The sequence below is a fragment of the Amblyomma americanum genome, chromosome 1 (assembly GCF_052857255.1).
Source record: "Amblyomma americanum isolate KBUSLIRL-KWMA chromosome 1, ASM5285725v1, whole genome shotgun sequence".
In the NCBI taxonomy this organism is placed as follows: domain Eukaryota; kingdom Metazoa; phylum Arthropoda; class Arachnida; order Ixodida; family Ixodidae; genus Amblyomma; species Amblyomma americanum.
In genome coordinates, this window is record NC_135497.1 from 47,657,514 (window position 1) to 47,683,657 (window position 26,144).

General features: G+C 47.3%; 1 protein-coding gene across 1 annotated transcript in view; it reads right to left on the reverse strand.

Moving 5' to 3' along the window:
• Positions 1 to 383: 383 nt before the first annotated feature.
• Positions 384 to 26,144, reverse strand: part of LOC144133608 (uncharacterized) — a 30,066-nt gene continuing 4,305 nt past the window's right edge. Inside the window, exons 5-20 of the mRNA XM_077666811.1 lie at positions 25,697 to 25,831; positions 23,312 to 23,611; positions 22,363 to 22,569; positions 21,541 to 21,702; positions 18,155 to 18,341; positions 16,561 to 16,697; positions 16,142 to 16,262; positions 15,299 to 15,463; positions 14,271 to 14,417; positions 13,758 to 13,879; positions 12,354 to 12,650; positions 11,053 to 11,165; positions 4,477 to 4,711; positions 3,358 to 3,693; positions 2,202 to 2,449; positions 384 to 1,069 (exon numbers count right to left, since the gene is read on the reverse strand). Coding sequence (XP_077522937.1) covers positions 793 to 1,069; positions 2,202 to 2,449; positions 3,358 to 3,693; positions 4,477 to 4,711; positions 11,053 to 11,165; positions 12,354 to 12,650; positions 13,758 to 13,879; positions 14,271 to 14,417; positions 15,299 to 15,463; positions 16,142 to 16,262; positions 16,561 to 16,697; positions 18,155 to 18,341; positions 21,541 to 21,702; positions 22,363 to 22,569; positions 23,312 to 23,611; positions 25,697 to 25,831 — 3,189 coding nt within the window. The 3' untranslated portion in view covers positions 384 to 792. The remainder of the gene's footprint in view (positions 1,070 to 2,201; positions 2,450 to 3,357; positions 3,694 to 4,476; positions 4,712 to 11,052; positions 11,166 to 12,353; positions 12,651 to 13,757; positions 13,880 to 14,270; positions 14,418 to 15,298; positions 15,464 to 16,141; positions 16,263 to 16,560; positions 16,698 to 18,154; positions 18,342 to 21,540; positions 21,703 to 22,362; positions 22,570 to 23,311; positions 23,612 to 25,696; positions 25,832 to 26,144) is intronic.

The window sequence follows — 26,144 nt, forward strand, 5'->3', positions numbered from 1 at the left end:
AATGCAATTCACTAATGCCATACATTTCAACGGTATAAACTGTCACTGCAACAAACGAAATAAACTTGAAATAAAATTGCCGCTGTTTTGCCGCAATTCTTCTATTGCTGCTAAATTGCTGCAATTCCTGTGTTATGATGATAAATATATTATTATTGCACTCCACTCCTTCTCTACTGCCACAGGGGCCTTTTAGTTATTGAAATAAATAAATAAATAAATAAATTCTATATCCTAATATATTGGCAAGAGGATTTGAGAAAACACCCAAAATGATGCTTTAACACGTTCATTGCATCTTCGGTGACCGGTGGGTGATCCAAGATACTGAATCGCACGATGAATCCGTCGCTATGCTCTGATTTATCAAAGAACCTGTGGAAAGGACACACGCCACGTCGCTGTAGCCATTTATTGGCGTTTCCAGGAAGTTGTAATTGCCAAGTAAAAAAAAAGTTTGCAACAATAGCACTAAGGGCAGCGTTATCTGTGTGAAGACAAGAAATTTTCTCTATGTGAAGCCTCAAGAAGTGCCAAAGACCTCCCTACTCTGCCCTCCACAAGAACCATGCATCTATCACCAACCCGCCTGCCTCCACACACCAGAAGCCCATGCAGCAGCAGAGCAAAAAAGCAACAGTAAAATCAAATCCAAAGACACAGTGGGAAAGTCAGCTGCCCTCCAGAAGCATCGCCAACCGGCCACAGCCTCACCATGCCCCCTAGCTAGGGGGCTGCCAACCTAGACACCTTCAAGAAAAATTCTGTTGCCGGTGCAAAGCATCAAGGCAATCACTCTAGTGTTCCACCGATGGCGTTCTTCTCCCTCTCGAACGCGAGCAAAAGCACCTCGCGGAAAGACGGGTAGACAACGATCTCCTTGAGGCGCTCCAGCGCCCAGCGGCTCCCGGTGACCATTAGCTGGAGAAACCACTCGTCCATACGGTCCGTCTTGAGGTCACACTGGATGTCCTCAACGCCGGACCAGTCCATCATGATCTTCTTGATGATGTCCTCGTAGCGGCGCAGGATTTCGAAGAATTCTTCGTCTTCCCGGTTAATGTAAATCCTGGGGACAGCCAACAGGTTGACAGACTACTATTAACGCATTTCAGGATACTGCGGTGAATACAAATATCGATGCACTGCGAGTAAGGGTGCTTTAAAAAAGCTGTAAATTCGCAGGTTGGATTTGCGAAACATGCAGTGGCTGTTTCTGTTAACTTCCTCAATAAATGGCACTGAGACGGCGTATGCCGATTTTATAGCACTTCTCCAAGCATGCAGGTAACGTACACACGTAACAAACGGCAGTCACACAGCCTGCCAATTGGGGCTCATGGCACGGTTCGTTAGCGTTTCGTTAGAAAACACCTCAAGGAAAGCATGAAAGCAAGGCATTGAGGAGGGTAATGAATATATGACGATTATCGCCGATTGATGCAATATCTGATGAATGTGCAGTGTATTCCCAAGCAACTAGGCCTCACCAATTGGCCTACATCTTTGCTCTCCTTAGACTCCTTGTGAACTGCGTAAGCATGTAGCGGTGCGCACGGAAAAATGTTCACAGACTCACGGACGTCTTTCCTGTGTCAGTGGTGTTCTACGTTAAGTTTCCGTAGAACATGAGCACAACGTAAGCCCTCAACAAAGGTGACGCGAATGTTTAACGACCAATTCCGGGTTTGAGTCAATAGGAGAGAGGAGCATTACTGGTACAGAATTCCCAGCAGTACCCTTGCTCAAAACAGGAATCGATGCCTCCGCTGCTGCCTGGAAATCTTTAGAAGCTGTCTGCTACGTATTTTGATTGTTCTCCCCTTTAAAGGGTAACAGAAAAAATTCTGTCAGTTTCTTTGCCTTGAAAGAGGTTCGCAGGCCTAGTAATCATGACAATGAGCTCGACCCACCGCTGCACAGAGACAATAATTATTTGCAAATAATTTTGTACAGGCAGTTTTAATCTCCATCTGAGGCTTAAGTGCGCCTCGATGTCAGGATTGCCTGGCCAACCCGGACATATGCATTCCTGATGATGTCGGCGACACCGGAAAGCACCAAACACTGGTTGTTCACAGGTTTCACAGGCGACTTCGGTAACGTCACAGCGTTAAGGGCAAATGCACCTTGACGTCACTGGATTCATTCAGTTCTTCAAGCGACGTCACTCCTGTTTAGAAGAAAGGTGTGAAATAAACCTGATCAGCTCTGTGGAGGGGCACCCCTCGGGTGCCCTGCGAAGGTAGGCAAGGTTGCCGGACATGGAAAGTCGGTTGAGCGTGATCAGGGCCAGGTGTCCCAGCCGGTAGCGGCGCCGGCACTCCTTGGAGATCACCTCCCCGTCGCTTCCGCCCTGGAAGATCTTGAGGCACCATGCGCACGCAAAGCGCAGGCACAGGATCACCAGCTTGTGCGGCGGCATGTCCCTCGAGATGGAGCGGGACACCTGTGATGGGAGGTGAATAGTGAGCCTCCACCGATAACTCCCCCACGCTGAGGATGGCACACAATATTTAAGTGCATTTATCTACGAATACGTTTTTCTTGGTAGAGCGATGACATTCGCTTACTGTGTTACCACATAGAGTCGCCTTCACTTCATACTGGGAGCGTGCGAAATGTCTTGAAGGAGCTTGTAAATACCCTCTCAGCCTACTTAAGCTCTCGGGATTTTCACAAAATAAACCTCAATCCAGGTTACGTGCCCAATCGTGCACATTTCCCTGTTGTTTGAAAAAAAGCCGAACATAAGGCAGGAGAAATCGTCAGTGTAGAATGACTGCTCGTTATTACTCAGTTATGACAGCGGAGACGTACTATCCCAGTCGTGATCGTACCAGCCGATTGTCTAATGCAGGTGCGTCTACTTTACCGCTGGCCAAGTGCAGCTCATCCGCTACATGCGCAGTACATGGGTGCTATGTTAAAACGTTATATTCATACCACACAACACAAATTGGCGCCTATACCGAGTTACAAGGTCGTCATCATCATCCTGGTAGACCATCGACGCAGCTGTGATATCAGAACACGAAACAAAATGCCAGCACTTCGCAAGCTTCCCATACAACAGCACATGGCGCCTCCTTTCAAAGCTGCCACATGTAGCTGTATGCTACGTTTATGTTTAAAAAACAGACTGAGTTTTGTTCAAACAGGCGAACCACATTGCTGCCTCTACCCCGCTTCTTACGGCCGTTGGATGGCGAACTCTAGCCAGCAAACGGCGATGCAGAAAAGAGCCTTATGCACGAAGCACATAAAGGAGCCAAGCCCTCTAGCTTGTAGGTCTACTCTTTGGTCTCGTAGCCCAGGAAATCCACCCAACGCAGCTTTTTTGCTGGCATCACGCACCTTAAAACAGGCCTCGCGCATGATACTCTTGTAGACGCCCAACTCCTCTGTGTTCTTGACAAAGAGAAACTCGCGACTGGAGTCGATCCAGTCGTACATGAGCCTGAGCAGGTTGGTCAGCACCTGCGTGTCGCCGTGCTGTGTGCCGTCCTGGTCGCCGCCACCAGGGTGCGGCAGGCCAAGCAGCAGCGCCCCGAGTCGTTGGCAGAAGCTGTTGCGCGATGCCGGCACAGGGAGGCAAGAGGACGTGTTGACCACGATGCGCATGAGCACATCGTACACCACCCAGGGGAAGCTCTGGATGCCACCTTCGGAGGACTGAAGCTCGTACGTCACCTGCTCCCCGACACAGCATAATACATTTACAATGTGTCTTCCACAAGGTGTTAGCCTTAAACTAGTCCCCGTAAGGTGTTCAGTATGGAGTCGCGTCGAACGAAACACGCCGAAGCAAGACCATGGACCTTTGGCAAAACATGCATCGCAGTGAAATATCTTCAAAAAACGCTGAAAATTTTGCGGAGACACTGCACCTCCACCTTTAAAGGCGTGATGTGACATCGGCTCCTTTTGCACACGCAGACACGCACACTCAACCGCAAATGAAAGTTAATTTGTAATACAGATATATCTCCTATCTTGCATTGTGACACCGCCCGCAAGCTTAACACGATTTATCGAGCGTGTCTCTTCGAGTGACATCAGCACCGTTAACGACGATAGAGACGGCAGGCCATCCTATGGCCACCCGTTATCGTCAGCCGCTGCAAACACACTGTGCAACATGGTCTCAGACATAACGGCCAACGCTCCGTGGCACTGGGGTCAGTCCTCCAAGCCACATGCTTCACCATCCGCGTTAAATCTGCGGGTGCTGGTATTCCTCCCTGAGATGTTATTTCGGCCATTAAGTTCTACATATGGCTAAATAACAAAGCGAAGGACAAAGAAAGTGAAACGACTACAACACCGTTGTCAAGATTATAAAGCGGCAGCCTTTATCGTTGCGTTCATGAGCCATATCTTTTTTCGGCTCGTTTGTTCGAATGCCCAGCTTCCCTCAATATGCACTGACGATAGCACAGCTGAATACCAGATTGAAAGCGCAGTACGCCTCACCTGGTACCAGGCGGAGGCCTTAAGCTTCTCGTGAGCCTCGTCGAGCTGCTCAGAGAAAAACTCCTCGCGCGTTCGGCGCACCACATGCTCGACCTGGCTCTCGAGCACCATGGCCATGTCCGTAGGGTCGTTCTCCTTCATATATTTGCTGAGCTTGGACACAGCCCCGGAGAAAGCCTCGCTTTCGGTTTCGATCCGGTACGACTTCAGCAGTGCCCGAATCTTCTTTGCATACCTGGAGCAATGAAAAAGGATGAAGCACTGTCACTGAACTGTGATTTGTGACTGGAAACGGGGAGGAAGAAGTTTGCTTGGCTGATGTGTTTTGCTGGCAACTGCTGTTCTCTGGTTCTCCTGGTGGTTCCGGCTTGTTCATCATTGGTGAGCCCGCACTATGTGAGGGGGTTTTGGCCAAGGTGTAGGTTAAGGCACAGTTCATGTGAATCTGACGGTGCGTTTTGCTGAAAGATGTCGTTGACCTCCCCAGGTGAAAGGTTGGCAGCTTGGTTTGCCAGCTTGCCAGCCCAAAGCCTGCCGCTTGAGTCCTTCCAAAAAATGGCATTGATGCAATTCCCGTTGTTCTCGTCCCAATCGGTGAGGGTGCAAACAAAATGAAAACCCCCAAACTAAGTCAACAGGAGCTAAGACCATTGACAGTCCATTATCTGCAGATCTCTTAAATGCGTCAATTTGGCCATTCAGGCATTGTGTGCAAGCCCTCAGGCGCCTATTGTGTTGCTAACTTGCTTTAGTGCAAAATTTCCAGCTCATTGCCGGTGAAAGCATTCATTCCTGAACAGCTTGCATGTTTCAATGGTATCGTACGTGATGTTGACCCAGCACCATTTCTGCACGAAATTCTAGAAGAATTTCCGGATGCAGGACTTCGGGTCCTTTCAGTCTACCGCTGTAGTAGAGAGGCAAATGGTTCACGTCTTGCTGCTGAATCTGTAATAACAACTTTTGCTGGCTCTTCCTGCCCTTCTGAACTAAAATCTGGCCAATTGTTTACCTTGTGGACCCACTAGAACCCCGCCCTCTTCAATGCATCAACTGCTCTAGGTTCGGGCATAGCGGCAAAGCATTCAAGTCGGAGACCCCTTGCCGTTTATATGGAGAAGGTCATTCTGCTAACTGCACCTCAGAGCAGCCTCATTGCATCTGCAGCAACATTCACTCAGCTGATGATGCCAATTGCGCAAAACGTAGTGAAGAGCGTAGCTTGTTGGACATTATCAAAGAGAACCGGTGCTCTAGAGTCGATGCCTACGCTGCTCCTAACAGGAAAGTCTCATACGCTAGTCGTGTGCGCGCTTCTGTTGGGGAGATTGAGTCCAACTTGACTGCCTCAACTGTGACCACAGTGTAAAAAGCCCTAAATGATGTGGTTGAGCGAATGCTGAACACATTTTCTGAGGCGGTGGCTCAGTTTGTTGTAGTTCAATCTGTGTCACCATCAACAACCGTCCTTTCAGCAACGTCTGCATCTGTTTCAGCTTGTGCAGGACCACTCAAAATCACCTCCTGATGCACCCCAGGTCCCACCTAACATCTCTGTTCCTAGCAGTGCATGTCGCACTGACACCTGCACACAAATGTCGAAATGTCGTGCCCTACGCTCAAGCGCCTTCCTTCCTCGTCACTAATTCTAGTTCTCCACAGATGAAAGCTAAAAAAGTACCACCCAAACTTCTTCCCCATGTTTACATCCTTAAAGAGACGGTTTCTACCTCTTCAATTGGTCAATAATCATGGCAGGTATTAAAGTGTTAAAATGGAATTGCCGATCCGTATTGTCTTCTCTTCCAGATCTAGAAATACTTATTCACAAACATAAACCTGATATATTGTGCTTCTACAAGAAACTTGGTTATCACCTTGTAAATCGTTTTAAATGAGGAACTTTCGAGTTTTCAGGTCAGATCGAAATGTTGGCAGGGGAGACGGATTGGTAACCATGCTATCTAAACATTTGTGTCATCAGGCATCTATCTCTAAGAAAATTCTCCCTGACTGTGACCTTCTAGCGATCAAAATTTTATTTCCGCATTGCGTCGATATTACAATTGCTAACCTCTATTTTCCTTTAGGTGCACAGAGGACAGACTCTTTAGACAGCTTGGTGACAGGCACAAGCAGTGCAGCCATCGCAGGGGATTTTAACTCTCACCATGGTGACTGGGAAGTCGTACTGATTCCTGTGGCAAGCTTCTCTGGTCGTGGCTGTCTGCAAATTCTGTACGCTGCTGCAATTCTAGAGAAATAACCTTTATGCGAGGGGTTTCTCGCTCTACCATTGACTTAACAGTATCAGCAGGTAGGCTAGAGGTGACTGACTGGTCGACAGAGGATTCGGGTACATCTAGTGATCACCTTCCTATAACATTCACTATCCGGTTATCTCCGCTCAAAGCTAGTTGTGTAACCCATAAAATTGTCAACCACCATATCTATAAAAATCTGACGTCTTCCTCATTTAACTCTATAGTACAAGCTGGGAAGACAGAGCTCAGCAGACGGTTTCATTTTTGTAAAATGCAGTAGACCTCTCAATATTCGCTGTCACCACAGCAGTCTCTAATAAACAGCCGTCTCCTTGGTGGACAGAAGAAAGTGAGAAGGCCTATCGTCGCAGAAAAGGGGCCTGGCACCGGCTATTCGGCAACCAGAGTCCAGCTAACTGGTTTAGTTACAAATTCTCAGCATCTTTCAAAAGAACAACTGCAAAAGCCAAGAAGGAACATAACCAAAATTTAAACACATAACTTTCAAATCCTCGCAATCGGAAGGCCCTGTATAGATTCATGGCGCATAACAAGAGTTCAGCAGTCTCTCTCCTCACTAGTTCAACAGTGTTATCACCACAAAGGCTCAGGAAACCGTGGAGCGTATTGCTCAGGGATTGCCATTACGCTTCCAGATGCAGAGAAACGTCCCTTTGTGCACAATCTCACCATCTTCGGATTATACCGAGGTTGATGCATCAGAGCTCCTCTCAGTCCTGGCAATGTTGCATCCTGCAGGTCCTTGACCAGATGGTGTCACTGTTGGTACGATTAAAATTTTACCCCAAGATTTTACAAGCTACCTCTTAGATATGGTCAATGCTTCGTTGGAAAATGCATCGATTCCAAACATTTCGAAGACAGCGGAAATGATTTTATTCATGAAACATGCAGGAAAAGGATACGTCTTAGATAATGTTTGGCCAATTGAGCTGACTTCAAACTTAGTCAAATTATTAGAAGGAACAGTGCACAGTCACTTCACAAAACATATTCATGACGTCAATGGTCTCAGCTCAGCCCAGATTGGCTTTCGCCGCGGATGCTCTATATGGTCCGCACATGTGGATCTAGAGAGCAGAATTTGGCTTTCGCTACACAGAAGGGAAGTTTCAGCTTTGGGCACTCTTGATGTAGCACAGGTCTATGACAGCGTAGAACATACTTTTTTGCTTAACAGACTTGCTCAGTAACAACCTCCAACCTGCATTTATGCGTGCATATCTGAATTTCTCAAGGACATATACCTTTATTGCACTGAGTGAACCCTATGTTCTAATACATATTATCAATGAAGAGGTTTTCCGCAAAGATCGGTGCTATCCCCGCTGCTTTTTAATATTTTGCTCAGTGGCATCAACATTCGTACTGATATAATTCGTCCATTCGTCCTGATCTGTGATGTATGCAGATCACATAGCTTTTTTCGCCTCGTCCAGGGATATTCATTTGCTTTACCAGATTCTGCAGGGATATTTGGATGCTCTTAGAGTATGGTTGCAGGGTAATAATTTAACCCTGAATGTAGACAAATGCAGCGTTTTGGTATTTCCTCCAGACACGCCTTTGCGCATTTCATTAGTCCATCACTCTAACCTGATTCCACAAGTGGAATCCGTAAAATATCTAGGTGTTACTGATCACCCTGCATTAGATTGGAGCCTTCTTAAAGGAGAACGCGCTCCAGGCCGGCTGACAAGAATCGCCAATAAAAAGTTTGGGATGCGCCGCGAAACATTATTGTTACTATACAAAGCCTATGTAAGACCTATACTTGAATTTGGTTGCATTCTGTTCTCTGGTAGCGCAAACTACAAGATTCAATCCTTAATATTACTAGAAAGGCGAGCTCTACGTCTCTGCCTTGGCCTCCCAAAATAATTTTCAAACGCCCTGCTTTATCTGGAAGCTCATATCCCTGATCTAAATTCCCGCTTTCAAATATTCACGGTGCGAGCCTTCCTCAAGTCGATGGACCCGGTGACTAATGTCAGCACTCCTATTTTTGTGTCTCAGCCGGCCGTATTCTTTTCTCATCATTGGCCACGGTATCAAATGCCACAAATTATGTAAGTACAGAACTTTTTAACACCGATTGCTGTTGATCGCAGTTCTTTCCAGTGGGTTGACGACACGCCGGCAGCTGTGGAATTCCATTTTGACCACATCTTCCCATCTCATGCAAAACACATGCCAGCAAACATTTTAAATGGTCTTCTCTCTGATCACATAGAGGAATACCCCTATCATACGGTGCTTTCTACCGACGCCTCCGTCAACTGCCAAAAAGCTGCAGTTGCCATCTTTTCACAGCTTCTGGCATGGAACTATTCTGCCCGCATCCCAGATTATATTCCTATATTCTTTGTGGAATTTTTGGCTCTTGGAATGAGCCTGCACAAAATTCCATGTCATGTGTCTGACGTTAATATCCTCGCTGATTGTCAGTTTGTCTCCCTTGAAACTTCAAAAAAGATTTTTTGAGCCGTTTCCTGCGATTTTTGTCCCATGCACGTTGAAGGATGTCCGTTTTGTCTGGGTCCTTGGCCATACAGGTATTCATACAAATGAGGTGGCTGATTACGTAGCAAGGTCGGCTCCTGACGGCTCATTGACACTTATATGCCCCGAATGTCAGCCTGCTGGCGATTTCCAGGTTTCAGTGGTTCCAACACTTATCAGCCAGGTTACGTGATCCCCTACTAAATAACACTAATTATCAGCACTTAGCATATAATTGGAAAGTCCGTTCATGTAAAACCAGGCTGTGTAAGTAAATATGACGCGGTTGCGCTGCAGGATTCCCAATTTGAATTTATATCTATGCAGGTGTGGGTTGACACCGAAAAACCCATGTGACTAATGCGGGGAGGTTGAATCTGTTAAGACCATTTTCTCCTCTACTGTACAAAGTTCGCACTTCAGAGAAAGATTTACCTGGAGGTCCCTCTCTCCAGGTTAGGGCTCCCATTATCTCTGCCAAAGTTATTATCGTTTGGTGCGAGCGCCAAAAGATTTGCATTGGGTTCAATTTTTGGGATTCTCCATGAATAGATAATTGCAACTGGTAGGTTGATTTGCTAATTCTTTTAATATTATTCGAGCTCTTCTTTTTCTCACCAAAATACTGTGTTATTTAACTTTATATATTCTTCCGTCAATTTGATTCATACATTTTTCAAAATACATGCTTGGTGCTAAAATTTTGTCGTAATCTCCCGTGGAAATTTCTTTGTTTATGCCACTACACCTTGGCCAATCCCCCCCCCCCGCGTGGGTATGTGCCATGTTTACTGAGGTAAAGAAGAACTGTGAAGGTGAAGCAGGCCACTAAAAAGGATGAGGTACTATCACTGAACTATGAAGCTGACACAAACGGAATATGATGGTGTACTGTCAATGAACTGTGCAGGTGGTGCAAGTAATGGAAAATGCAAGCAACCGAAAACGATAAGGTACTGTCACTTAACTGTACAAGTGATGCGAGCAAGCACGGGAATTTTTAACAAACGGTCCTAGTTCGGACGGCGGCAACCATGTGGAGATAAAAAATAAAAATGAGCAAGGAAATTTTGGTCGTTCGGTGCATCCCATTATTTTTCTACGGCTGTCGGAAATAGTTGGCATGAGCGCAGGAAGCATTTTTGCAGGTCAGAGTTTGCAGCCAGAAGAAAGAGTCGGCCACGATAATAACTATGTTCGAGCAGAATCTCTCAGGACTCTCCAGTTTTCACAATATTACAAGCTTAATATATTCCCATTGAGTTACGCCGTGTTTCCTGCCGGGGGATAAAAGAAGGCGCTAATTGTTGAATGCCTAAGACCTTCAACATGTTGCAAGAAGCTGTGTACTCTCCATGGTATTTAAAGTTGTCATTATGAAAATATTCAGCACCCTTCGTTGAAGCAGTTGTGGTAAGGTCAGGATGAAGCTGCTGGTGCCTGCTATTGGCATTGCCGTAGAGACTGTGAAATAACAAAACCTTGTCAATGAAATAGAACTGTGAGCACTAAATTGGGGTAATATTTCTCCACGTGCTGTTTTAGTTCCTTACAGGCCTCGCTAGTGCAAAAACAGATTATTCACAACCCACGGCTCCGAAGCAGTCTGTGCTTCAACTAACTGAGAGAGGCCTAATACGACAAGTGATTTCCATGGTTTTATGACCGCATTTTTACCACACAGTAGTCAGAGCACATTGGCCTAATAAGATAAAGGGTGCAATTTCAGCCATCTCCTTTAGTGCAACACACTTCGTATAGTGTAATGTTCAGAGGCATTAAAGCGTACCGCTTATAGGCGGACATGGCTTCTTTCAGGAACTGTTCTCTTCCCTCGAGCAGCAGTCGGGGGTCCGGAAGGCTCTCTTCCACCACTTCAAGGCACTCGGTGCTCAGTTCAACCTGTTCATCGGAACGACACAAGGATGACACAACAGTGTGTTGCGCGCATTCAGCACATCAAGACTAAACAATGCAAACAGCATCCGTGAACGTACAATCGGGGACAAAAATTAACTGGCCTCCTTTTTCAAGTTCACCACCATGCCACATTGCATGCGAGCGCGCATGACTGCGCACTGGTGGTGTCGATCCTCGGCGCGAGGGACAGGCCAGTTACTTTGGTCCCCGATAGTCGAGGAGCACTGGTCCTGAGACCTCATAACTACTGCTAGATGTGACAAGTGACAAGATTTTCCCCGTGATAATACTGAACGGTAGTCGGTAGAGAGCAACCGAGGGCAGGTTAAACAAGTCAAAACGCTTCTACCTATCAACACTGGCATGTAGTATAGAAGCTCATTAATTGCACCCTGATGGTTGGTGCTCCAGCAATGACACACAGAACGAAAAACCCAAACAGGCCGCCAGAGTTCAACGGACTTCTTGAGCATCTCGAATACAAACAAACGCTACAGTTCTACTCGTCACTGTCGATGAACAAAATGTACAAAGTACATCGCCAGAAGCAGCCATGGGGTATATCTCGAATATACTATGTGCTATGTACATAGAGCAACGTATTCAGTTCCGACCATCAAATATATTGCTAAATATCATGTAAACAGCACGGCCGCAACAAATTAGTTGCTTATGCAATGATCGACATGCGATCATTCATGAAAACATATAACCTTCATGTCAGAAGCTTCACGGCTCTGTCATAGTTGATGATGTTATAAATTGAACCTGCGTAAAGACCGACAGGTTCATGCAAGAGCTCCAGTGGCCCTAAGCTACAGGTTGATGCAACGTTGCTCAAGTGTTTTCAAACTGGAATCTTGCAGATTCCAGCTTTGAAGCAAACATCGACACTTTCAGAAGTCCTGTCGCTCATTTGAAAACGAGAAACCTAAACATCTTGGAACAGTCACAGATGAGGCCCTGAGATCTAAAACCTTAGTGAGTAGTCAGGGAGTAAAGGCAGCGCCAAACAACACAAGCCAGGAGCAAGCACGAGTTTCGGAAGAGACGTGTGCATTATGAACTGCACTATCCTCGCAAGCAGAGTTTTTTGTTTAATTCCGCCGTTTTCGCCATAAGAGTAACTGCAGTCGCCTGAGCCACAAGTTGGCAAACGCGGAAGTATACCTTTTTGCAATTTCGGTAGAGCTGCCCGAGAACCTTGCGCGAACAGTAGGTGTTCTTCGTGTCCAGCTTCTCCATGAAGTCCGGGTACATGGGTGGCTGCTCAGAGTTCTGAAAGCCCTTGAGGTCACCGCACTTGGCGAAGTCAAGATTGACGGCACATTTGCGTGCCAGTTCGCGGCAGCGGTGCGAGTTGATGCCGCTGTCCAGTATATCAGCCCAGACGAGGTGCGCGTTGGCAATCAGGCCGATCTTGTCACCCTTGATGTACTGGCAAAAGAAGTCCACCATGTCCTGGACCTGTGGCCACCGTAAACGAATGGCAAGTTCTCTCGTGAGACGGAGGATAAACAGATTTCATGCCCCGTCCATTTACATTCGTCTGAAAACTGAAGGTCAGGGTCTTTACACGTGTGCAAAATATTTGGGGGCACCTTTAAGGAAACGAGCACAAGCGGGAACCTTTTAGGCCTGTGCTGCTCACTTTACTTTTGAGCCGGCGAGAAATGTAGACTTTTAGCAGCCGTCCCCTCCCAGTCAACAACGTATATACTAGCAAAGCCGCGGCAATGCGTTACATGTGCTTGTTTTCTTACACAAAGGTGTCATTATTTAAAGTGAGCCATGCTGCACACTCTCTTGACGTCTTCACTCACATCTCGCCGGAACTCAGACAAGTTTGTTCATAAGAAAGTTTTGGATGATTTCCTTAGCGAATAATCATCTGCTTGGATAGGTTTGGTTGTGTCGACTTAGCTGCGCACAGTCATATTGGTTAACATCCAGGACACACATATTAGTAAACCTCAATACTCAACAAGACACACATACTGGTTAACCAACATGATACAATTAGCCCGACAGCTCGTCTTATTCAACTATGGACACAGTCCGATGGTCAAGCCACCGCTCTCAATCTAAAATGGTCAAGAAGACGCAAGGTTTGCAAGGTAATGTTACCATTGAGCAAAGAGCATTGCCTCTTGCGAGCGAAAAATGAGCTGCCAGGAGTCCTTTATTTCTGCTTTCTACACGGAAGTAAAATTTCGGAACGTAGACAATAGGTTCACCGCTGTTACAGTCTATTGTACAATGGAACCAAAACTCGACTACAGCCTCTTTTCGAACCAAAAGGCCGCATCTAGCAAATTAATACTCCATTACAACCCATTTGTGATCAATGTTAAAAATACAGCGACAATCCAGATTTCGTCGTATTCCACCGCTGACCGTTGATGTAGCTGAAAAATTTCGAATATATTTCATTATAGACAACACTGCAGTCGGTACAACTGGACTAATAGCACCTAAAATAGTTTATCCAGAATTATGTAGCCCTTCCCCAACCCCACCCCCAGACTAAGACTAAGCAGACTAAGAGACCACAAAATAAGCAATATTGCTCACCCCAATGGACGCCTTTCGTTCCTTTGGCGGGTCGCTGTGGTAGTGCATAGGATTGCAGTTGTTATTGAAGATGAGGTCCTCGTACCACAGCACTGAGTACTCGTCACCATCCAGGTCAGAACCTAAGCACAGGTAGAGACCACATTAAGGGGTACCATTGGAAACAAGCTGCGTCCGGCCGTCTGTCAAAGCAGTGATGGCGAAGGCCCTTGCTTAATGACCCAATTAAACGGAGATCAGTGAGTGGAGGAATAGTTGCGACGCCGAAATGAGAAACTGAGAAATATTTTATACCTCAGGTAATGGAACCTCACAGTACGTTTTTTCTCACGCTGTGACTGTGCTCACAACATACATCAGTCAAAGCCCGCAGAGTCCTGGCCTTGGCAGAGCCCTGACCTAACGCGCACGTAAACTAAGGCACGCTATCCGTCACAAGCGCAGAGAGCGACGGTTACATCCGTCTCCGCATAGCACAGTGTCAACAGGGAGCGCGCCAGGAAGGGTGCGTACCGGCCATCTCGTCGGGGTGTGGCCGCTCCCCCTTTTGAGGGAAGACAATGCAGTCGCGCACGTGATGCAACTGCGGCACATTCACCGCCTCCAGCTTCCGGATGTCGCCCGGGTTCATGCATGGGTTCTTGGTCACGATCACGTCGCCTGCGTATCCCACCGTGCATGGAATACTCAGTGACTTTAATGCAAAGTGCGGCTGAAAATTCAGGTGAAAAAAAAAAACAATCTCATGCGTCAACCTTTCGGCTCCTCTGTGCAATGTAACGAAAATAGAATATTCCTTTCTTTCCAAGCCAATGAATAAAATGGATATACTCGCGGACAGCTTTTTGTGGCTATGCAGTGAAGCTACGAGGGCGACGCGCAAGGCTTTCCCATGCGCAGTCTTACCGCGCTCTCACGAGAGAGAGAGATAGGCATTTAAGCTGGCGGCGAGTATAGTATGCTGTTTCGGCTCCAGATGCCGGTTCCTCAAGATTACCGCGATTAGCTGCGCACAAAGCACGGGTACCTCACCACTGTATATATCTATTGCGTATCCGGTGCTGCCAACATAGAAGCATCGATCCGTGCAAACCACGGATATCTCACAAGATATATCCGGGACATTTCTTGGACAACTGAGCATTAGTAAGTCCTAGCTTCGGCTTCAGATATGAGAATGCCGTAACCAGAGAAGGAGCTCGTAAGCGAGGCCAAAACAAGATAATTTCGGTCAGAATCAGCACACGAGAAAACTAGACGTGCGTTCATGTATACAGACTACAATAACGTGGTAGCACCGTCGGAGAATTCTACTTTTAGATCCGACTACAAGAATCTATATTTCTGCGACAACAGCCCTCGAACACGCAGCACGTTTGCATATGCCTTCGAAGCATGTACTCGGGCACTTTATTCCCCTACCATTTCAACCACGTTCACATTAATGGATCCTTTCGAATAAAATATGAAAGGTGCTGCCTAAACGCACCGAGACAATGCTGCGCTATGCTTGCTAGCACGAAAATAGGTTGCTGTGATACCTTCGAGGATGGTCGCAGGGTCGTTGACCTTGTACCGCAGCATGTCGTTCGAGTACTGGACAAACACCTGTCCGTATTCGAGCGTGCCGGTCTCGTCCAGCACGCCGAACATGGTGCGCCCGTAGTTCGGAGGAACCAGAATACGAGCCTTGGTCCTCAGTTCCTCTGCAAAAGGTGTATACATTATCCGGCGTGAAGAGGCAAGGGTTCGTCGTTCACACATGCTGTTGTAGAGAAGTTCAGACAAGCTCCCTGAGGGCCATTCAATGCCTTACGAGCTGAAGTTCTTTGCCTCAGGAAACATTGATCTTTATGGGCAATCTTTGACTTGACCATAATCTTTGTCGTCAATTCGCTGAATGTTAAGCCCGTCATTTCGCTGCCGTATATGCGTTTGTGGGCTATTAAGAGGCTCCTACGCGGGTCCAAAACATCTCTGCTGTTCACTGTGACACTGATTGAAGGCATTTAAGACCAGATACTACCTTCCAGAAATGTGTGGTTATGCTAGATGCAAAGGGAACGACTGTAACGATTACCACAATAGGCTGGTTAATGCAAGCGACAGGTTCTCGATGGTGTCACCTATAGCATTTAATCTATTTTCCGTAACATTAACATTAGCCTCATAATAAGAACCTTATTTTTGCGCAAAACGTCGCACAAAACTGACAAGGAGGATCCGGTGAAGAAATTGGAAATTTGAGATAACTTTGAAAGATCCCGGAAATTAGCGTAATTAATCGGCAAAAGGACGAAGTCAGGGCCAGGGTGCTGCTTCTCTACACTTCTTCCCCGACGACAAAATGAACAAAAGCGGTTAAGTTCATGTGTTTCACTCACTCAGGACCTTCTTGTTGACGGCGCGAACTAGAGCCCGAAAGAAGGGCTCGACTGTCAGGTCGATGCCCACGCCGGCCAGCTCCTTGTACGGGAGACGCAAGGCGCAGTAGGAACGGAGAACCTGCACAATTAGTAAGGCGCACAGTTTCGTTATCAGTTTACAAGCACCTTCCCACTTCATAGGTCGTTGACCCTGTCTCCAAAACCCTGAATCCATCCTTCAATGCGACTAAAATGGGATCGGATGTCGAACATGGGTTTCAGTAATTCGACTAAAATAGGATCAGCTGTCGTATATAGGGTTCAGTTATTCGTCTAGTATGGGATCGGCTGTCGTACATGAGCTTCAGTTATACGTAGAACAGTGCACTGACACCACACATGGTACAAAAGCTGCGAAGATGAAAAAAATTTCTCACATGCGCGGCCTCATGGGGATCCATCATGCTGTCGATGAAGGAATCGAGGATTTTGTTCTGCAGCATCAGGAACACCTCGGCCTTTATGCCGCTCTGCTCCAAGATGGTGATCATGGGTCGGTTCAGGTAAAGAACGCCTGTGAGGAGCACGGTAAATCATCACGGGCGTAAATATACTGTCGCGGCAGCACGCTCAAAATGTAACTCTGTTGCAGTAATCTATTCCTACAATTTGCAATGCATGTCACGGATTATCCTCACTAATGAATCAGCGACGTCCACCGCAGAACGAAGGCGTGCCCTTTCACGCTTTGTAACATACTGTGGCTCAATGACTATGCCTTCTGTCTACTTGTGGTAGCGAGGAGCCAAGTACAGAACAGTGCACAAATGCCAAAATTTCAAGCTCTAAGTCCGCTGTGTAACTGCAACACTCAGAGGCAAATGTACATTGAAATTTTCGCGCAAATAAGCAGTCTTTCGTTGCTCTGCTCCAAGATGGTGATCATGTGTCGGTTCAGGTAAAGAACGCCTGCGAGGAGCACGGTAAATCATCATGGGCGTAAATATACTGTCGCGGCAGCACGCTCAAAATGTAACTCTGTTGCCGTAATCTATTCCTACAATTTGCAATGCATGTCACGTATTATCCTCACTAATGAATCAGCGACATGCACCGCAGAAGGAAGGCGTGCCCTTTCATGCTTTGTATCATACTGTGGCTCGATGACTATGCTTTCTGCCTACTTGTGGTAGCAAGGAGCAATGTACAGAACAGTGCACGACAGCGAAAATTTCAAGCTCTAAGTCCGCTGTGTAAGTGCAACACTGAGAGGCAAATGTACATTTAAATTTTCGCACAAATAAGCAGTCTTTCGTCGCTATCCATTCATTTGGTATTCATTCCAGTGGGTAGAAAATAAGTACCCCTCCCGTATTCTGGCCTTTCAGTTATCAGGTTTATCTGACCCAGAGGAAAATTTCGTCTACAATCCTGCTTCACGTAAACTTTTCTCGATGACTGTTCGTGGCCACGTGAAAAAACGGCACTACACTTCAACAGAAATTGTGGGATACTCTGCACGACAATTCATTGTAAGCATGGAACAGCACCCCGAACTATGGATCCCTGAAAATTCGCTAAGATGCTCATAAGGAGCCCAGCGCAAGCCCACTAGGACACAGCGTAACTGCAGTCGGATACAATTGAAAAACGAAGCGGCTTTCTCCCATAAAAGGACCCACTTCCAGCCAATGGCATCAGCAGATTTCCATGACCCTGCTAGCGTGACATGCGGGAAGCGCCAGATGAAAAGAGATGGTCCATCCCTCTTTGGTCGGGGACAGTCCCCTCCCTGCATTGTCACGCCGCTCCTTGCGTTGCCTAGCTAGCAGGGTCATGAGAGCCGGCCGTCGCCAATGGCTGGAAGGGAGTCCTTTAACTGACAGGAAAAAGTCGATTTGCTCTTCAGTTGCATCCGACTATAGTGGACTGCGGGAGAGAGCACGGGAGAATTATGTGTCTCTGTGTCCAACTGCTTCTCTAAGCGCTTTCTGTCGATGGTCGCGGTCATAGGACATGAAGACAACGCACGCGGCTTGCTCGTCTTCAGCACGTATAGGTCGGAGTGGTCCGAGTAGAACTTGCGCATGCTCTCGCGGAAGACGATGCGGCAGCCGCTCAGCGTCGGGTCCAGCAACAGCATTCCCTTGCAGCCACCGTAGCGGATTTGTACAGCGCACGGCTCCTCACTCTCCTCTAGCTCCAAGGCGTGGTGGACCTGCGGAAGGGCGGACAATGAAGGCTTCTACGAACGGCTATGTACTTAGGTCACTCCATACATTATATTTTAACAAAAATAAGAAAAACCGCCAGGACCTTGTCTTATGCGGGAGCTGCGGGATTACAAGATAACCAGTTCCGTACCGGTACAAGCTTTCTCCTGGCGTTGTGCTCGTGTTTCACGTAATTAGGGTCACAATAGACAGATCCGCTGGGTCATCATAACCACAAAGGACACATTGCCGAGAGCACCGTCCCTGGACTTTCTAAACGGCAAAGAGGCGAGTTTTAGTCAGGCCATAGTAGTCACCACCGATGGCGACACTGCCTGCCGCAGAGGAAGTCTCGTATACAGATATCGCTGCAAAAATACCGTCCTATGCATCACAGGTTTCTGTAGTTCATGGAGCAGAAACGTATCTCATGTATGGTGGATGACTAGACATTGGACTTGGGCAGCATTTGGACATTGATGACACGTCCACTGCTCACAATAGACAGGGTTCATGCTGGTGTATATGACAAAAATTCCAGGGTTTTCAAGGACTTTCGAAGCCCTCTGCGTGATTTTCAAGGACCACATTCGCAGTTAGAAATCCAAATAAGACAGATGTTCAGCGGTAAAAGAGGCGTGAAATGATGAGAATTCACTGAAAAAGGGGATTGTCATTGGAGCCAATATTTTAACAAAGAAACTTGTCTTCGGATAAAACGATGGCAACAGCATATTTCCTTTTTCAACCACTTCTCATCATTGTTTGTTACACGGATGACCACTTTCAGTTTGTTAGATGATGCAAACATTTATTCGCTAATGAAGCAAAGCAAACACTCAATCAGTCCTTAGGTGGCCCCAATTCGCTTCTCAATTTTTATGTCTATGTCCAAGACCTCCTACTGCTTGCTCTTGGCAGTCTTCCTTAGGATGTCCGACTTCATGATGCAAGTCAGGCCACTGGTTGCCTCTGCTTTTTCTGCATACAATTCTGCTGAAGCTGTCAATCCTGCAACTACGGCTTCTAGTTTCTTTTTCCTCCTTCTGAGAGTTTCAATCTCTTCATCAATGCACCGTTTTTTCCGCTGTTTCGCATCTTCGCGCTCCTGCTTTTTATGTGTTTTCAAAAAGGCACGGTATTGGCTCTTTGGAGAAGTCACAGATGCTCTCAATTCCTTAGTGATGGGAACATTGAAAATGCCACCTGCTACGTGTACAGCATCACAGCTAATCCGCTGTGAAATGCCCTGCGTCCATCACAAGTCCATGCTTCTTGCACGCATCCATCAAGTTTGACGACTGCGATGGCGCTGTCTGTGGTTCATTAGCTTGACATTCAGATATCGTCACGAAGCTCCTTACCATACAGCTACTCCCGGCGGCTTGCATGTGCTCTCTATGCTTTGCACTTTTTAGATGGCTTTCTAGTGCCGACTCCCCCATGGCAGTGATGTCGAAACACTTACAGCAAACTTTGCATTTTGCCTTATGCGGATTGGACATGTCCGACGCAAGCCACTCTCGTTAGTCGTCGTTGTGCAGCCATGACCTCTGAAATTTGCATTTTCCGGGTATTGTTTCCACGCACGTTGACTGGCACACACTAGGCTGCAGATGCACAAAATGTCACGATACCGCCGCACACGCACACCCAAGCACTACACGGGCAATAAATCTCGCGATACAACCGCGCATACACATATCAGCGCTACGCGCGCAGAAAATGTTACGATGGAACAGCACACGCGCGCATAAGCGTTACACGTGCTCAAGACGCGACGATACAACCGCACACGCAAGCGCTAAACGCGCACAAAATGTAACGCTTCGACCGCGCAACCACACACACAGGACCGTCTGAACGAGCACGTTCGAGGAGCATGTACAGTTGAGCATCAATAATAAAAGAATAATCGCATATCTCTTTAGCGTCGTCTTCGGAGAGCGGCCCCGTCTGCTACAAGTAGACTGACCGATAGGCACATCCATCAGTCCGGTTTACGCGCAAAATCATTGCAGAAGAAATGTGTAAACTTGTTGAAAACACGTTTTTAATTATCGTTATTGCTCACTTTGTGAAAAATAGTGAAAAAACTGTTCATAAGCTTTAGTTACATTATTATGCCGCGAGGCGGCGTGTGCAGTAGACAAGTTCCAATACATGGACATGTAGACTGCTTCCTAGACGTCACACTAGACGTCTTGTTAGACGTCTAGAGTATTGGAACGCAGCCAAAAAGTACGCAGGAAATGGTTGAGAGGAAACGGTAAACAAGCCAGCGTCACTGTGGCTAGACGTTCACGAGCGTCCGCTAGGCACGCGCTTACTTGACTGTACGAAACTTACACTCTATTTTTAACAAAATCGCAGCGGGATTTCAGGTGGGTTGATATTTTATTATATACAATCACTTAATGTTTATTAAAAAAAAAATTTTTAAATTCAAGGGTTTTCAAGCATCTTCAAAACTTCCATGACCTTCAAGGCCTTGAAAACAGTCCTATCAAATTCCAGGGTTTTCAGGGGTTTCAAGGACCCGCACGAAATTATTTAGACATGCGATGGCCCCTCCTGTCCAAAAGAAGCGAAGCATTATCATGGGCGGCAGAGTTTTGGGATATTGTTCCTGTCAAGAAGTTGGATCGGATGAGATGGCTGTGGGAGACGCGAGGCATGAAAAAAGGCTTCTGCTATTAACAAAAAAAAACTCGCAGGACTGTGCCCCCCCCCCCCGTTAAGTGCAAAGTGAAACCATCGGTCAAGCTCTGTCTGCTTCCGTGACCTTCGGGATCCCGGCCGACGGACAGACACACTGCGGAGGATGACTACTTTGAAGTGCGGATTTGACTCGAGGTAATGTTTTCTCTCGCTCCCTATCTCTGTCACACAGGACAGTTACCGGGTGTCCAAAGCGAATGTATGAGCGTTGGCAGCGGTGTGACAAAAATGAATTTTTCAGAAAGCCCTGCCGCTACTTGGCATGCTGCCAATTTCTCTAGTCGATTCATGTCGAGGCATAGTAATTGCGCGGGAGCGTGTTGGCACCAGCGAATTTCGTCGCTACCCGCGCGGGAGCAACTTAATTGGCGTGCGGGCAAAATCGCCGCCGGCACAGCCACGCTTGTCTTGGTGACCTGAGCGACACATTAGCAAAGGTTGTAAGTTTAGACTGGTTGTCGATAAGGACGATAATATACATACCTTGCGCAGCAGGCCGTGCGATATTCGCCCTATGCCGTCGCTGAAGATGTACTCGCGATGGGAACCATCGCTGCTGCGGCCAGGGGCTGCGTGGCGGATGTCCGGTTCCACAGACGTGTTTTGGCTCGGGACCGTTAACAGACCCAACGACTGCGAAAAAGCCTGCATGCAGGAAAAGAGGTCTCCCGAATGGGCCATTTTGCCATAGCTGGCTGGCTATAATAATGGTGATACAGAATTCATGTTTGTGCAGCTGGGAGTTGTGAAATTTGTGAAACCTTTCGCAAATATAGAGAACATTAAAGAGTGGCTTCTCAGCAGTAGAAAGTGTGTAATGGAAACAACACCTCCATAATAGGCATTGGTACTCCGAAAGGAGGCTGATTTGCCTGGTTAGATCTCCGGACACAGTCCGTGCAGTGTCGTAATTATTTATGAACGCTAGTCTTACTTTCCATTCCCCCTCTGGAGCATTTTAACACTCCCACATTCGATTCGAAAACGCGCAAGGCATAACTTATGATGTGGATAATTTCACAGTCAGATATGAGTCACTGCACATGGCGCCTGATCCCTGCGGACCGCTGATCAATGAAGGGCTCACATAGCTACAATGCGATCCAAACATATATGGATTAACGCAATGCACCTGGCCATGAAAGTGTGATGAATGATGGTGAATGGCAGAGACACTTGGCTCAACCTTCTTGAAAACAAAAGCTCCGTTACTAAACGTGAAGAAGAGATTCCCTCACATACTTTCGTGCGATTTAGTCGCTTTTCCCGTCACCTCTCTCAACAAGAACGTGACTGGCCTCTGACCTGTCCAAGCCGTGCCATGAACTTGGGCACGCTGACGATGGTAGAGAGGTCGCCGATACCATCGCGTATCTGCTCCGCGGTGCGGCCCTGATTGTCGTGCGCGTAGAACCAGACGCCGTGGCTGCGTAACTGGCTCGTCGAGCAACCCAGGAACATGAACCGGCGGCCACCAATCTTCAGGCCGGACGACAGCGGAGGCTTGATCACCTACAGAAAACAAGCCCAAGGTAAAAGAGAGGAACTAAATGGACGGTTTAAATTGTCATTTCAAGGATCCCATCAAATGCATCATTTTCCTCAGTGTTCCTATCAAATATCTTCATGCAGTTATGTGCCCTCCTCTGCACTTCAGCTACATGAATCCATACAGCAGCGGAACGAAAAAGCGACGGTGAAATCAAATTAAAATAGGCAAATAGAAGCTCATCAATGTGAGACTGAAATGTAGCACTACTGCCAATATAGATTTGTCGCATGGCATTCTGATTCCCTGTGCCCTTCAGTGCGAAAGGAAGTAGCCGCAATCCTCGGGTATCAGCGGTGTCTGTGCGTGTGAAGCCTTTCAGTAGCAAGTGTATTACCGGCTCACTAGGTGAGTGGACACGCCAGTCGCACTGTGAATAGGCGGCGCTGTTCACCTACAATTTGAGGCAGTTACATGCCTTTCCTTCTCTCAAAACCGGTGGCATGTTTAGAATGCCAATTTTGAGTAAAGGGAGGAACATAACTGGATCCCCGAGTAAGAGGACACCTCAACAGCGCTCTGAGCTACGTGGCGGTGGTGTACATGTGAAAAAAACAGTGCTTTCGCACAGTCTTTTGTGCTTAGCAATGCTAAACCGCCAGCCATTTTTTTTTCCTTGAGACTTCAGATACTGCATTTTTCCAAAAATTAAGCACGCTACAGCTACTTGTTCACAGGGCGATCATGAACCCCCCAACAGCGTACCGCGCTGAGAAAGTCGTCCTTGCAGGCACCCAGCGAAAAGGAGATGAGCTTGCAATCGTCGTCCCGCACGACGATGCGCAGGGCGTAATCTGGGTCGCAGTGCTGAAGCAGGCGGCTCTTGCACACAAGTTGAGGGGGCATGTAGACGCGCCGAGTGGGAGTCAGGATCACCTTGCGCACCTTGACTATGTGGGATGGTAGCTCCTGGGCGATCACCGAGCCTGTGAAAACGTCGATGCGCTGCCGGTGCGCCCGATACCGGAAGTACAGGTGCTCCAGGGCACTGCGGAACCAGAACACCTGCGCGGTACCGCGCCACAAGGACACTGTTCTTGATATGCTGGATATATAGAAGCGTTGCACAAAGATCGGTAGGAAAAAGAGGCAATAGTGTTGATGTACATAAAGCATTGAAAGGAACTGTAGTCCGAGAAGAAATGAAAAAGAATTTAAAAACACGATTATGTTCAGGGTTCACCGGCACTTCTTATGTGTAAAGTGAATTTTTTCCCTCACTTTCCGCTTAAAATGACACCTTGAGATCAAGCTCCACAAAATTGCTAAGCTACACACTGTTCACTTATTTGTGTGCCCCTATTATCACACAGTTAGCATACTGCATTTCTGCATGCATTCTTTAACCGGTCACATGTCTTAATACCGAGTTCCTTGTGTATCAAACTGAGCTCCTCGTTCAGTTCTGTAATATCGCGCACTTGTAGCCACCTTAAAGCAGCGCAGTCTACACCATGTCATGAAGCTCTGCACGAACATCAGAGGTCTCCCAGGCGCCCGCGTGGTGTTACGCTTAGACCTTTTGAATAAGCGCTCCCTGAACGTCCGTATGCACCGTACGCTAGCACAGTGAAAGAGATAGAACGACCTATCCCCTCATTTGTTCGCAACCGTTCAAAGAGCAGCTATAATAATATCAGCGTGCACACATTCCTATGCTATTTATCCGACGATCAGGCACACAATAAAAAATTTCCGACAACGGTGGCTCCCATGCATGAAAGCAAGCGTTATCCACATTTTTTGCGATATGCTGGGAAGACACAGGAAACCAGACTTTGAATTTTCTAACGAAAATTCTCGTGAGCAAGCTTGGTCACGGCATGCAAAGTGCCGACAATAATGCAGACACATCTTTGGAAGGCTCAAGTGAAACTTTGCTAAGAAAGCAGCATGCCACTTTTCGATGCAGTCTCTGGTAGTCCCCACTTCCGCTACCATTGCCCTATATAGCCTGCAAGCCGCCGTGAAGGAATGAAACGGAATGCTGATGCCAACAGTGCACTACACTTGTAACAACTTCATCGGGAAAGAAGCAGGTGCCTCTCAGGTGTTCATCTTGCGGAAACTCGAGGAGGAGTTCAGGAGAACAACCTGCCGGGCTATTTGTTTATGCATGTGGTTTACTGGGAAGCGCAAAAAACGGACGAGGGACGGAATAGGGGACACAAGCGCTCGTGAACGTGTTTCTGTGTCGCCTAATCCGTCCCTAGTCCGTTTTTTGTGCTTCCCAGTAAACCGCATGGTGGAGGAGGTCCATCGCTTCTGGTCGGTCGCGCGTTCCCAAGAAAGAGGATATTGCACCGCATGGTGGAGGAGGTCCATCGCTTCTGGTAGGTCGCGCGTTCCCAAGAAAGAGGATATTGCAAACTTGAATGTAATTTCTTTCAATTTAATTTTATATTTCGTTACACTGGCTTCCTAACGTTGCCACTGGCCTAATTTTACCGTCACTATAAAAAAAAAACAGGTTCCACTACTGCACACGAGCGCGTATAGTGTTGTCATGGGCACGAACTGAACATGCTCTGCTACATAAAACACATCTGTAGTTACACTCTTCAATTTTAAAAAAAAGCTAACAGAGGTTTAGCGCTTGCTTAACCTAGTGATACGAGCGAAAGAAATTGTTAAGCAAGGGTACATATGGTTTGGCCCTGGAGTCGGTCTGGTGCGCGTTATCCATGGCAAGACAGAGACCAAGCGCCAGCGAAGCAACTGTGTTTGCAACATTTTGCTAGACACGTAACAGAGCAGCGAAGAGGCCCGGAGCGAGCGCAGCTGTGGCGAATCCACAGCGAGTTACGTATTATGACGTTCCTTGCTACGCCTTCGTTGCGCCGGTTCAAGGTGAAACGCGCAGTAAACTTGACCTTGGGAGTTGTGGGAAGAGTCGAGCTTTCGCTCTAAGAAAACCGCTGTTCTGCTGCTGCCTTCAGTACAGAATTCTGCAATAAAAGCTTACTTAACATAGTTCAGAAAACAAATCTTACTGAACGCCAGGCCAGGTGCGAGGCGAGCGGGCTGCGGACGTAAAGAGGGCCCTTAAGCTTTTGTTGTTAAAGCCAGCCTGAAAAACCGGGCTCTCACCTTTCCCTGGCTAAGCGAGAAATATATCTCGAAGAGGGCTTCTTCCAGGGCACGGGGACACTCCTCGGCGCGCGCAGACAACTCGAGGAGCGTTTCCCGGCAGCTCTGAGCGTCCATCGCCAGCTCATCGGTGACCTGCAAAGGCGGTAATCCAGGTGTTGCTCGTCCGCGTTCGACAGTGCAGTTTTCAAGCGCCGTTCGAGTCGTGCGCCCGCTTAATTCTACTTCGCTTCGGGAAGCTCCCTATTGAAACCCAAAATGACACCGTAGGTCCGCAAAAATGCGCGCATAGAATAGTGACGCAGTTTTATATTTACGCCAGGTCATGGCACAGCGCGATATGCCAGAACCGCCAACGCAGCAAATCCCCGAACGAAGGCCATCTTCATCCGTTAACAGCGTAGATCCAATACATCGGTGTAACCCTTACTTTGGAAGCAATATGCAT